This window comes from Rattus norvegicus, chromosome 1 (assembly GCF_021556685.1).
Source record: "Rattus norvegicus strain SHRSP/BbbUtx chromosome 1, alternate assembly SHRSP_T2T, whole genome shotgun sequence".
Classification (NCBI taxonomy): Eukaryota; Metazoa; Chordata; class Mammalia; order Rodentia; family Muridae; genus Rattus; species Rattus norvegicus.
Genome location: NC_141534.1, coordinates 30,619,419 through 30,632,926, shown reverse-complemented (window position 1 = coordinate 30,632,926; position 13,508 = coordinate 30,619,419). Strand labels below are relative to the sequence as shown.

General features: G+C 43.6%; 1 protein-coding gene and 1 non-coding gene across 6 annotated transcripts in view; one reads left to right on the top strand and one right to left on the bottom strand.

Moving 5' to 3' along the window:
- Trip13 (thyroid hormone receptor interactor 13) overlaps window positions 1-13,483 on the bottom strand; it is a 45,115-nt gene extending 31,632 nt beyond the window's left edge. For 2 of the 5 annotated variants that reach the window (XM_087650837.1, XM_087650833.1), the window contains exons 1-9: window positions 13,056-13,483; window positions 12,079-12,244; window positions 9,818-9,947; window positions 7,014-7,069; window positions 6,389-6,479; window positions 4,690-4,762; window positions 2,447-2,510; window positions 1,580-1,666; window positions 1,222-1,328 (exon numbers count right to left, since the gene is read on the bottom strand). In XM_087650837.1, the coding sequence (XP_087506963.1) occupies window positions 1,222-1,328; window positions 1,580-1,666; window positions 2,447-2,510; window positions 4,690-4,762; window positions 6,389-6,464 (407 nt within the window). In that variant the 5' untranslated portion in view covers window positions 6,465-6,479; window positions 7,014-7,069; window positions 9,818-9,947; window positions 12,079-12,244; window positions 13,056-13,483. 5 annotated transcript variants of the gene reach the window in all.
- On the top strand, window positions 3,148-3,285 carry LOC120100379 (small nucleolar RNA SNORA21). The gene has a single exon (XR_015655811.1). It is a non-coding gene; the product is annotated as a small nucleolar RNA SNORA21 (small nucleolar RNA).
- Window positions 13,484-13,508: the final 25 nt, after the last annotated feature.

Sequence of the window (13,508 nt, the reverse complement as noted above, 5' to 3'; positions counted from 1 at the left end):
TCTCATAGCCGCCTTACACTTTCAGTTCCATGGGCAGCAAAGACACAAGCTAACAGAAACAATTTCCTAAACACAAGACACTTGTTCCTATGCCCCCAAACCTCTGTTCTTTCCACCAAGGTCAACAGAATCCTCAGCCCCTGGCCTTGAGTCTCAGGTGCACCTCTTCTTATCCTTCCATGCCTCAGCAGGCTGGGAAACCTGCCAACAGGCCCTGACCTGCCTTCACTCTGCCTGGCAGGCAGACTTTTCCTCTTTTTGTCTCTGCTTCAGAAGTGGTAAATGGCTCCCAATACACAATGTGCTTTAAAGACTCAGTTGTCTGCCCTATTTGACAGGTACATGGTAGGAGGGACAGTAGGTCCGTGTGTGGAAGAGCCTAGCTAGCTTTATTTTGGTGGCTATGCCAGAGTAGCTTTCCACCAAGCCTTTCTATCCGGAGAGCCCCTGATCTCTAGTCAGCCGCTCCTGGCTTACAGCAGGTCTATGTTCAACAGACACTCCCGAGGCTTTTGTGTCTGGAAAGCTGTGGTATATATACTCTGTTGGACTTGTCTCACCTACCTGAGCTTTGGGGAAGACCTCACTTTGTGCGACATCCCTGACCACCCTATCTACAACCTTAGTGAGGAACCTGAGGCAATGGAGACTCTCGGCCTTAAGCATAATAAAGGCAAAAGGGACAAGGAGTGCTGTCCTTCTGTCCACATCACTGTTTAACTAATGGGAAGAAGATGATGACTGCCTCTTCTGGGGGATGGGGGGTGGGGTGGGCAGACAACCAACCTAATGGAGTACTCCAGGCAGGCAGGTGGGGAAGATCAGAAGCATTATAGGGGATCCTAGGCAGGCAAGGGAGAAGCCCATCAGGGGATCTCGGGAAGAAGAGTGCAGTCAGTATGACAGAGATTCTGGGTAGCGGGATAGAAAGCTGATCAGTTGGAGACAGGACATAGGTAAGAGGTTTGATATTTAATGTTTCTCTGGTCTACTATTGGAATTGGGCACACAGAACTGGGAGTGATGCTAGAAAAGAGAGTGGTGAGGGTTTCAGACAGGCTGTGGAAGGCACCTTCCTCAGAGACTGTAGGGAGACAGATAGCAAAAGCCAAGGTGAGGGAAATGATTATAAAGTCACCAAGCTGCTTAAGAGTAATCTTAAGATTATTTGCCCATCACATTTCTTCATCATTACTCATGTACTATTTATCCCAGTGTTACCTTTTAATCTGATCAATCTGAGTCAACACAGCATTGACTACACGGATAGCATCTGATGGCTCTGCGCCTGCCCTGCAAGCATTTCGAGCAGCTGTAAGACTCTCCACCTGTGTGGACAGAGTAACAGGTCAAAAGGAAGAGTAACTGGCACTTCACAGGCAGCTAAGGATTGTGTTAACTGACTGAATAAAAGAATGAATGTGTCTATGTGTGTTGCTGTTCCTAGAAACTCAATGCACGGGGTGCTAGGAAAAGATCCATAGAAAAGAGCTCGCAACACAGCTAACCAAATGAGAGGGATCAGGCAGTAATAGCAAGAGGCAATGCAGACAAAGAATGACTACCTTTGAGTGCTTACCTCATCAATCAGAACAAACACCAAAGCTTCTTTATCATCAATCAAGTCCTGAATCTTCTGGAACATCTTAGTTACCAACTTGCCACTCTGAAACCAAAGTCCTCTTATTAGTGGTGCCAACTGTAGTCGATACAGGAGCACAAAAGCATCACAACTGTAGCCATCTCTCTGATGGCCCCTCAGAAAACTCCCAGCATAACACGAGATCTAGAGATGGCTCTAGAGATCAGCACAAGTGCTGCTGCGTTCTAGGACGTGGAGACCTGAGACTGCATCTGTTGTTGCTCAGGGAGGCACAGTGCAAGTGACCCCATTGATGATCCCCTGTGTAAACTTACTTCCCTGGGAACAAGGCAAACCACTGGTAGCAACACAGAAACTGATGAGGGGAAAATCACAGGTGCTCTGTTCCCAGTTGCCTATATCCTGTCTTAACACCTACCCAAGAGCATACTGAGATAGATGCCCTATGCATACAGTCTGCTTTCAGGACTCAGCTGCACACACTACATTGTACTAGGGGACACCTCAATTCAGATCCAGAGTACATGAGTATGAAGGCTTCTTGACAAAGGGCAGTCTACAGAACACAGAGTTTGGAACTTGTTGAATGCCTAGTGGGTGTCTTACCCTACCCAATAGGAGGTCTGGGACATGTCCTCAGAGGGTTTGCCCCTTCATTTCAGCCTGCCTCCAAGTCCTCTAGCTCTGGAGCCCATCTCTGACCAGAATCAGGTATTTTTTTACTTTCTCATTTCACCTACCTCTTTCCAGAAGCTTATGTGTTTGGAATATCTAGTCTAGACAGAAGACACTGTTTCCCAACTATGTCTAATTGTTTCAACAATTAAAACATGTAATACTTACTTCTGAAAACCACTTAGAAAATAGGCTGTGGCTGTTTATTTCAATTAACTGGCCATACCGGTACCTAAGATGATAAGAGGAGAGATAAGGAAACTACAACGAATGCCTTTGACACCACATTCTTCCACTGCCCACATTCTGAGACTGACCCCCCCCATTCCTAACGATAGCAGCTCCATATAATTAATAATTGTAGAAAATCTAATAGGATGCAATAACAGGTCCAGATAAAAGTAAGTCAAGTTCCCCATATCCTCATTTGAATCAAACAGCAAAACCTCTCATTTTAATCAGTTATAACTTTTATTTCCAATATAAAACAAAAAGTAAAATAAAACAAAAAAAGAGCATTAATAAGTTTTTTCTTCTATAAACCCCAAAGTGCTGTGACAATTCTTTTTCCCATAGACTCAGGTCTTGGAGTACTTAGGGGTCAAAACTCACTAATGCTGTTAATCAGAGAAAGTCTAAAATGTCACTCACTGCCCTCTACCCAGAAATAGCACACACCGAGTATCATTATGCAAGGGGAGAGAAGCAGGCTCCTAGGATATATCCCCTCACCCCCGCCCCTTGAAACCGTTTATATATCTCTGGCTGTCCTAGAGCTCTCTATGCAGATCAGGCTTCCCAGACTCTTCATAGTTCTCAGGTCATGGGTCCACAGAAGAATTCCTTGCTTTTAAGAAATGCCAGTAGGTCCTCTTTTCAAAGCACTCATCAGTGAGCTTTTGCTAGTGACCCCACTAAGCCATCGAGAAGGGGCAGAGTGAAAACACCATTTTTGGGTGAAGTGGCAACATATTGCGTTGTTAACTTCAATCCGTGTTGCAACAAGATGGAAAAAAAAAGTACCAGTAGTATTCCATTTTAAAACCACAGCACTAATTACTCTTACTGCTTACAAAGTGTAGAGAAGGGTGTTAAAAACATGACAAAGAGGGCTGGAGAGGTGGCTCAGCGGTTAAGAGCACTGACTGCTCTTCCAGAGGCCCTGAGTTCAATTCCCAGTAACCACATGGTGGTTCACAACCATCTGTAATGGGATCCGATGCCCTCCTCTAGTGTCTGAAGATAGTGACTGTGTGATCATAGACATAAAACAAACAAATAAATCTGAAAACACCAACCAACCAACCAAAAAAAGAAAAAGAAAAACCCATGACAAAGGGATAACTAAGAGCCTGAGGTAAATATTAAATATAATTAATTTTAAAACATTATATTTAACAGAATGGGGAGAAATAATTTATATATAAATTATTATATATGCATATATACATATATATATATATGTATACGCTGTTTTTAACTTATGAGATAAACACAAATTCCCACATTTTTCTAAGTGACCCTGGCTGTCTGTCCATCAGGCCTCTTTCAACTGTAAACTAAGGTACCCTAGACACTGTGGAGCTCTTCAAGAATTTTTTCTAACAGGATTTCTGATTTTAGAAGGAAAATCTATGAAGAGCATACACAGCTCTTTTAGAATTTTTTGTTGTATCGTTTTTTGCTTTCTGATTTTGATCGGAAAACCCAAGAATTATTTTTAGAATTTTTTAGCGGTATTTCTGACTTCATCAGAAGATCCAAGAATTTTTTATAGCAGTTTTTCTGACTTTGGTCAGAGAACTTTTAGAATTTTTACTAGCAGAGAGCTGTCTCGAACAGAAAGCTAGCTGTCTCAAAAAGAGACTCTGGAAAGCCATTTCAGCAGGACATAGGCTTGGACCCATGATCTGACTTGGAGTCACTTGTTTTCATTGCTCCCAGACACCCTGTCTCCAAGCTGGTCCTTGGCAAGATATAACCACAGGGGCATCAATGTCCTTTTACTAGTAAATGATAAACACACAGACAGACAACCTGTCTGTCACCCAGGAATGTGACACCAGAGGCAGAGAAACTTTTTTTTAGTACACAGGCTGAAGTGCTAGGCTGCCACTATTATCCTTAGGGTACTTTACAAGACTGAATCAAACCTGAGACCATGTTGGGTATAGAAGAATGAACTGACCTACATCCAAGGAGAGGAACTCATGCATCAGGACTGAAAATAAACATTTTTTTTTCTTTTTTCTTTCTTTTTTTTTTTTTTTTTCGGAGCTGGGGACCGAACCCAGGGCCTTCCGCTTGCTAGGCAAGCGCTCTACCACTGAGCTAAATCCCCAACCCCGAAAATAAACATTTTAAATGTCACAACTCCCATGCCTGCTTCTTTCCTCTCTGTTGTCAGTTACCTGCTTGACAGTCTGATGGTCAGTTTCTGGGCTAATGCCTTACAAAGGGATGTCTTTCCAGTACCCGGAGGACCTGCAATAATAGTCAGGAAATATAGTCAAGTCATTGCTTTTTAAGCATAGTTAAGTGCTATCACTGCTATTACTCTAAGTATTAATTGTTACGTTATAGCTTAAAAGCTCTAGAGTCTCACCATGTAGCCCTGATTGGACTTCACTAATATGGTCTCTATTTCTGGTCTCCCAGCTGACAAACTGCTTCCTGGCTCTTAGCCCCTCTAGGCATATTGAGTACACACTACATGTCTGGTCTACATTTCGGTGACACCAGCCCTAGTCTCCACACTTCCTTTATGAAGTCCACACTCAAGGCACGTTCCTAAGGCCAAATATAGCCTTCCTGGTAAATGGAGGTACAAGACCACTCCTGCAGGTAATGCAAAGGAACCCCATGTTAGACCAACAGCAGTTTATATCTGGAACGCCACTTAGGACTATCTGTTAAAGGTTGTTTGGTCCCCAGAGTGGTGCCATGGTGGTTGCAGAAAGTGAAAGGTGAAGTGTGGCTTTAGGTCACTGAGGTATGTACTTGAAGGGGATCGAGAGACCTTAGTCTCTTCTTCACTGTTGGCTACAATGTGATGACTGCTCTCCCATGTGCTTCACCACAGGCCCCAAACAGCATAGCAGCAACAGCTGACCTCAAACTTAAGACATCTGCCCACTTCTTCTGCCCCTAACGGCTAAGATAAAAGGTCTACTCTACCATAGGATTTATTTACATTTTATGTGTACGAGTATTTTGTTTTAACCTGTATATAAGTATAACACTTGCATTCAGGACCCTCAGAGGGCAGAAGGTTACCAGATCCCCAAAAACTAGAGTTATAGATGATTGTGAATTACCATGTGGGTGCTGGGACTTGAATCCCAGTCTTCTGCAAAAGCAAGAGTTCTCTTAAACTACTTAACCATCTCTCCAGCTCCTTAAATGATACTTTGTAAATGATGTTGGGCAATCTGACAATCATAATTGGCATAACCAGGGTAATTAACCTAGGCTTCTCTTTTGCTGTGGTTGTCTTTTTTTTACTGTTTTGTTTTGAGACAGGGTTTCTCTGTAACAGCCCTGGATGTTCTGGAGCCCACCAGCTCTGTAGACACGGCTAACCTTGAACTCACAAGAGATCTGCCTGCCTTTCAAGTGCTGGGATTAAAGGCGTGTGCCACCACTACCTGGCTGTGGGTGATGTCTTTATTTTGTTCCAGCTCTATACAGCAATGGGAGTGGGAGCAAATCAACAATTTCCTTCTAAAAAGAACCTGATGGAATTTCTTTAGAAACATGGCTCCTGTAGTTCACTCGCATGAAGTGAAACAGGGACTATTACAAAGAAAAGAAAGTTGACTTGTTTATTCTAAACAATTATGTTCAGTTGGGAAAACAAGCAACCATTTCATATAAAAAAGGTTAGAAGAAAGCAAACAAGTTGCCTCCTCCAAGAGAAGGTTGGTTAACAAATCTGTCAGATTTTAGTTAACTGAATCAGTTTCACATACATGGAATATCCAAGAACAATTCTGATGACTTCAGAAAAGAAAGGGCTATAACATTGTAGAAGGACTAGATATGAATCATTGTAATGACAAGCTAACTCCAGGCCATTCACTTTGTCACATGAAAACCCGCCCACCTCACCGTGCAGCAGTACCACCCGGTTCCAGGTGATAAGGTTGCTGTCCACATTCTTGTCTGAGAATAGTAAGGTGGTCATCACATAGTCAAGGAGCTAATAAGAAAAGGCAGAAAGGCAGATCAGGCACCTGTAAGCAAAGGTTTACAAAAGCATGCTATGTAGGTCTGCCCCTCCTGACACTCAGACTACCTCCTATCAGTTACTCATGTTCTAGAAGACATCTTTAAAAGGAGAGAAGGTAAAATCCTGGTTGGTACCATGCTAAGGAAAAACAACCATCACTTTTACTTAGAATGACAACATGTACTAAGATGTCCAAAGTCCTTAGAAGACAGAAAACTCCCTCCTTGAAAACAACAGAGCAGGTAGGAGGGTATGCTATGCCTCATGTCAGAAGCCCGAGGAGTGCCTTCCAGATGCCAAGTGACAGTTTCCTAGTATGCCCCCCAAAGAGCTAGTCTCTGACCATTTTCTACCTAAAGGATTAGTTCTCTGCTGGAGAACCTCTGATGGATTGGCACTCAGATGTGGGCCACTGGTGGACAGGATTTCCAAAATCCCTCTTGAATTGCAGAACATAGTGAGGTTGGAAAGCAAGACAATAAATATATTCTGAAAAAAACTTACATGTGATTTGACCTCCACATCATACACGAGGCTATCCCAAAGCCCATGAAATTCAGCTGTCAAAGAGAATAAGACAAAAAGCTCAATTTTAGGAAGAATTTGAGACCAATGCTTTCCAACTGCAGATCAAGACTGATACAGCAAATGGTTTATCTTTTTTTCCCAAAGTTCAACTTTTCTTAAAAGTAAAGATCTTAAATAAATGCTAGTCATATGATTTTGACAGATATGTGAAATAAAAGGATTATTTTCACCAAGTCAGTTAGCTCAAGAGGAAGGAGGAGGATCACAAGTTCAAGGCCTGCCAGGGTTAAGAGTGAGTTCAAGGACAGCCTGGGTGAAACCCTATCTTAAAACAAACATACAAAGAGGACCTGACATGAAACTTAGAGTTTATGTGCGGCTTTGAGTTCAATCACCAATGTAAGCGAGATAAAATGAATTGCTCTTCATGTTCGGGGGTCATTGCTTTTACAAAGGAATTCTCCCCATCCTCTAGGCTAGTAGTTGTCACAGTGCTAGAGTTCTCTGCATGCTATTGCAAGAGAAAGTTATCAACAGTTTTACACAGTTTACACAGCTATGAACCCTGGAAGCATCAATAAGTTCTGACTGGCCTGGCCAGAAATGCCCATTGGTGCACTAGTGGACTAAATGGTATAGGAGTAACCAATCACTGTGTGACTGTGCTTAAAGCTGAAACCACAGGACTGAACTCAACCCTGGACTAAACTCCATGGCTGACTAGGTCACAGGCTACGGGAGAACCTAATACTATTTGTTAAGTAGATATAGTAATAAACTCCCCCACCCCACCCCTAGCTCTTCTCTTTTTACACTCAGTGCATCTTCTGACCCTCATCAGAGAAGCCTCTTTTTGTAATAGATATAACTGCCACACAGAGACAGACAGCAGGTCTAGAATAAGAGACTGTGAAGTTCCTTTTTTTTTTTTAAGATTTATTCATTTCTTATATATAAGTACACTGTAGCTGTCTTCAGATACACCAGAAGAGGGCATCGGATCTCCCTACAGATGGTTGTGAGCCACCACGTGGCTGCTGGGAATTAAACTCATGACCTCTGGAAGAGCAGTTGGGTGCTCTTAACCACTGAGCCATCTCTCCAGCCCGACTGTGGAGTTCTTAGATCTAAATGTGACATCTATATCACATGGTACCCTCAGGCTCATGGGGCATCATGGAAGGGAAAACAATTTTAAGAGCTAGAATTAGTGGATGTCGCAGTATTTGTCGGATGTGGCTTGCGAAATTCCACCCCTATCTCAGGAACTACTGCAATGGATGGCTGCTAGGGGAAGGAGAGTCAGTTTTCTTCAGGGCAGATGTAGCACCAAGTAGATCCAGTTGGTTTAAAACAAACAAACAAACAAACAAACAAACAAACAAACAACAACAAAAGGCAGCACATGATGTTAGGAGGCAAAAATGGTGGTGAGGACAGGGGAGGAATTAGAGGGAAGGGGACAGAGTTGAGCTGATCAAAAACTATTATAGGCATGTATGAAATATCCAACCACTAAAATATTTTCCAGAAAAATGTCATTGTTCAATATTTCCAGTTTTGCCATTTGTTACATCCTCTTGCTTTCTCTGGGTTTATTTTTTTTTTTTCATCCGTTTATCAGTATCTCTAGAGGAAAAAGTCCAGGTCTAAGATATTTATTTCAAATGCAAGCCTATAAATTTCCTTTTTGGACTAATGTATTCCATAAATAATAGTGCACTGTATTTTCGTTTTCACTGAGTGCTGCAATTTATATTTTGTCTTAGACATGCCCTTTAAGTTATTGAAGTGTGTTTTAAACAATCAAAAAACAAATTGTAGAAACATAAAACTTGGTGACTGAATTAATAATTCCTGGCTACTACCTATTGGAACTCAGTAGCAAAGTCTTCAGAGAAGCATTGTCATGGCAGGCAAGAACTGCCTGGTAGGGGAGACAAATCGAGCAGGCGTTGTAGAAAATTTTTTTTTTTTTTTTTTTTTGGTTCTTTTTTTCGGAGCTGGGGACCGAACCCAGGGCCTTGCGCTTCCTAGGTAAGCGCTCTACCACTGAGCTAAATCCCCAACCCCAGAAATTTTTAACCCAACCCAAGGTTTTTAATCCACCTTTGACCATTTAGTTTTCAGATAAAATATGCACATAACCTTTATATTTATAATAAAAAAAAGCTTTGAACAGTTCCCACAGGCAGGGATAAGGACTGCACCTGACATCCTTAGTCAGACACAGTCTGTGAGGTGTACAGAAACAACAGCCTCAGTTCAGGAATGTGCTCCTTCCTTTGCGGCGATCACCATCAGTTAAGTCTCTGGTAGTCCCTGAAGGCCCGCATACTGAAGGCCTGATCATCAGCTATGGGAGGTAGTGGAACTTTGACAGGCCAGGAGGTTTTAAATCATGTCTGTGAAGACATTGTGGGCGCACAGACCTCTTGCTCCCTCTCTTGCATCTGGCCTTGAACAGGCTTCCTCTGCCACCCTTCCCTCTCATATGATGCTTTGCCTTGCTAAAGGCACAAAGCAATGGAGCCACTATTTCATGAACAAAACTGTAAGCCAAAATAAACTCTTCTCCTTATAAGCTAATTGTCTCAAGTATTTCTTATAGCAATGGAAAGCTAATACAGTGAGATCCTTTTAATTTACTTCAAAAGGGATAAATCAACTTAAAATCTTATAAAACCAAAGAACCAAATCATCTCATTAAGTGACATGGAATACCCTAGACTTCCTTGGCTGCCTCCCTCCACCACTACCCTACTGTCAGGACCCTGTACCTGCAGGCAAAACCCAGTGACTTGCTGCAATTATATTTTCTGTTTCTTCATCCAAATTTTCACTGCTGGGGCCTTCTTCATTCAGCTGGAAGATGTGAAGTGCAATGGTGCATGCACTCAGATCAATGGGCTGTTGATGAGGTAAAAAGAAAACAGCTATGCAATGAGAGCACTCCTTTACTTGGATTATATGTGCGCAAGTCCAAAATAAACATCAAGGGACTGTGTTATTAAAACCAGTTCTCAGATTAGATGAAAACTTTAGCATTTCTTTTCTGATCTAGGATTAGCTCTTAAGGTGTTTACCTATTTCTCCCGCCAATTCTGAAAACAGGGTTTTGGTATGTAGGAGTGGCTGCCTGGAGTGCCTATGTAGACCAGGCTGCCTCAAACTCAGAGATGGAACTGCTTCTGCCTCACAAACACTGGGATTAAAGAGGTGTGCTCTACCATTCCTAACACAATTAATTTTTTTTTCTTTTTTTCGGAGCTGGGGACTGAACCCAGGGCCTTGCGCTCGCTAGGCAAGCGCTCTACCGCTGAGCTAAATCCCCAACCCCAACACAATTAATTTTTAAGTGATTTTCTTTTCTTTCTTTGTCATTGTGAAGTTAATGCCAACATTTATATAAAGAACAAAGTTCTCTACAACCAAACTCAGAGGTAGTCCAGTCAAGTGGGCCTGAGCAGAAATGGCTTTCCATACATCCACATGGTTTCCTTTCTATTTCTTTTCCCACTAGGGCATCTTTATGTCTGTCCTTCATTTAGAATGGCCAAATATTTTTTCTTCCCAAAATCAGAGTAGGATTCTGAGTTTCAAAATGAGAAATAAAGTGCAATTCTACCATGGGATCATATTAAGGCACAGGACACATGCACTGTGACTGATGACTTTAGCCTTGACCAAGGGAATGCTGTCAGATATGTCCACTGAGAGTGGAGTTTCTTCTACACCCAAGTAACTATGCCTTTTCTAGCCCATTTTAACGCCCAACTAAATGACATGGAGACCTAATAAATTTGTTAGTAAGCTGCAAGCTCTAATAAAAGCTAGGCAGATACTATGGTATCCTGACCATGCTGGCCTGGCCTACTTCTCAGTCATGTGGCATTGCCTGTCACGTTGGTCTTGCCCTGGCTGTTCCTGTTCCATCTATCCTCTCCTCACGGTGAATCCTCCTGGTCGTTTTCCTTTCCCTTTCTGCTCATCTTTCTCTGCCTTTCTTCCTTTTGCTTGGGGTCCCCTAGCTGGAATTGGAAGTCCTGCCCTATTCTATTCTATTCTATTCTGTCCAGCGATAGGCTGAATCAGCTCTTTATTAACCAATCAGAAGTATTACACATCAGTGACGCAGGAGAATCTCCAAGTATTGTGACAATACTAAAAACCAGACTGCAACCAGATCTCTGCAACAGCAATCAGCATCTGAGCACACAGTACATGAAACTATCTCTCAAGAACCCAGTGCAAACTAGGCAAAAGGTTTCACTAGCTGTATTCTCAGCCCTCAAAACCAGTTCATTGTGAAAGGTAAGAGCCACACAGCCACTGATGCTTCCTCCTTAGGGATAGGTGTTTTCGTCCTGGTGATAGACTGTCCTATCTAGTATACCGACACTGCTAACACAAAGCTCCCAATTTCCTATATGTGATCAGAAGATAGTGGTCAAGTCAATCTGTACATGAGATGAGATGAAGGGCTTCCATAAAACAGGCCCCTCTCATAACTTCCACATGATCTACTGTCTTAATGTACTCCCAAGCACACAACACCTGTTCATGGACAGAGCTGCATTCAGGTACTCAGGCACAGCCTGATATGCTATAGCTCTGTAGCCCAACTGTCAATTTCTCATTCCTGTTTGTTCCTGGCTCTGTCAGGAGCATCCTGACACATAGTAGCCCTACTCTAGCACCAGCTCCAGGACAGCAGGGTAAGTCATCACCAGCTCCCACTAGTCACACACCCTTCCCATGCACGTGTGTCACATCCCTTATGAAAGGTCAGTCCCTCCTCTCTGTGCTCTTTTTCCCCTCCACCTTCACCCAGAAGCAGCCTCTGGCTTCTCTCTCCCTAATAAACCTCCCATGTGAGATCTGTTGCATTATGTGACTTTATGCAATCTGTTGCTTAGGTCATAAGAGCCACCAAAACCAACAGATAGGTAAGGAACCTGCTATCAAAATTAGTTATTTGTGGCAGTCACCTCATGCTCCCTAAGGACTCAGTTACCAGCACTATGAACAAGCAATTTACCTGAGGGTCTTTAGCCTTTAATTCTGTGTCAACAATAGACACCGACTGAACATTTCTAGTTAGAAAAGGCTCATCAAACTCAGTCCACACGTAATCTCCAAACACAATGTTATGCCTCTTGAGCAGCCTGTAAACGCTCTGCTTTATATCTTCTTTTTTTGCAGTGCTAGAGAGAGAGATAAAACATACACAAAATAACTTAGTTAAGAAATGCACTAATGTATACCAGGTCTGGCTGTAAGTTCAGCATGCAGGAAGCTGAGACAGAACTTTTTTCAAATACACACACACACACACACACACACACACACACACACACACACACACACACACTGTCTCCCTCTCCCATCCCCACCCCTCCCTGCTTCCCTCAGACCTTACATATACACAAGAAAGTCATAGTCATCTTGGGATCAACTGTAGAGACCCAGGCTTGCAGCCACACCATCAGCCACCCTCAGGCTCCTAATTAGAAAAAGGAGGACCTACAAGTTCTTGACATGCTACTATGAGAATAAAAATTCAGTGTTTGGGATAAGCCCAAAACATAATGAACATTCAATCCACGTTAGCAGCCCTTTTAAGAAAAACCTGAAAATGCACAGCTATAGGGTCTAACCTGGAGTACGTATGTTTGTAACAGGAGATCTGCCACCAGATTAAGGCTTAGCAAACTACTAATTCACCTCCGTGCTCTACTGACACTGCACTTTCTTGCACCCCCAACTGACTGGAGATCACCTCTGTCGCTGAGCAGGTGCAGTCCTACTACCTGGAGATCATCGTATCATACTTAGGTTGTGCTTCCACAGGCCAGTCAGTTGAGACCTAGGGGTCCTGACAGAGAGTGTGGTAGGGTCTGGAAGGGATATGCAGCAATGTGAGAGGTGAAACTCAAGAGTAACGTGTGGTGGGATGGAGGTAAAGTCGGATCATGCAGTTAGGGTCTTCTAGGGTGGAGTCATGTCAGGTCTTACTCAGTGGGTTGATGTCGGGCTGCTCGGGTCCGGCGAAGTGGGGCCGTGCTGAGGGGTAGGGCGCTATAGGGTGGGATCCTAAGAGTTGGGGTAAGGTCGTGTTATTTGGAGTCACGCGGTGGCGGGATCGGACCGGGTCGCACCACGCATGGTCGGACTCTTCACAGCTCACCTTCCGCTGCGCTGCAAAACCTCCACATGGACCGCGGGCGACTCGGCAACACACGGAAGCGCTTGCTTCAGGTCGCCCACCGCGTCGTCCATGGCGCCGCAGCCGGGAGCCGAGGAAATGCGGCCAGCCAGAATGAGGTCGCGGTCGCCTCTCGGCGCCCTGTGGGACAGTCTTCTCAGCTGTACGAAGATCCACCCTGGCCGAGTCCCGGACAAATCTACTTCCGCCGCCCGAGTCGCGCGGCGCCTCGCAATCCGCCCCGCCCCGCCGAGCTTCGAATC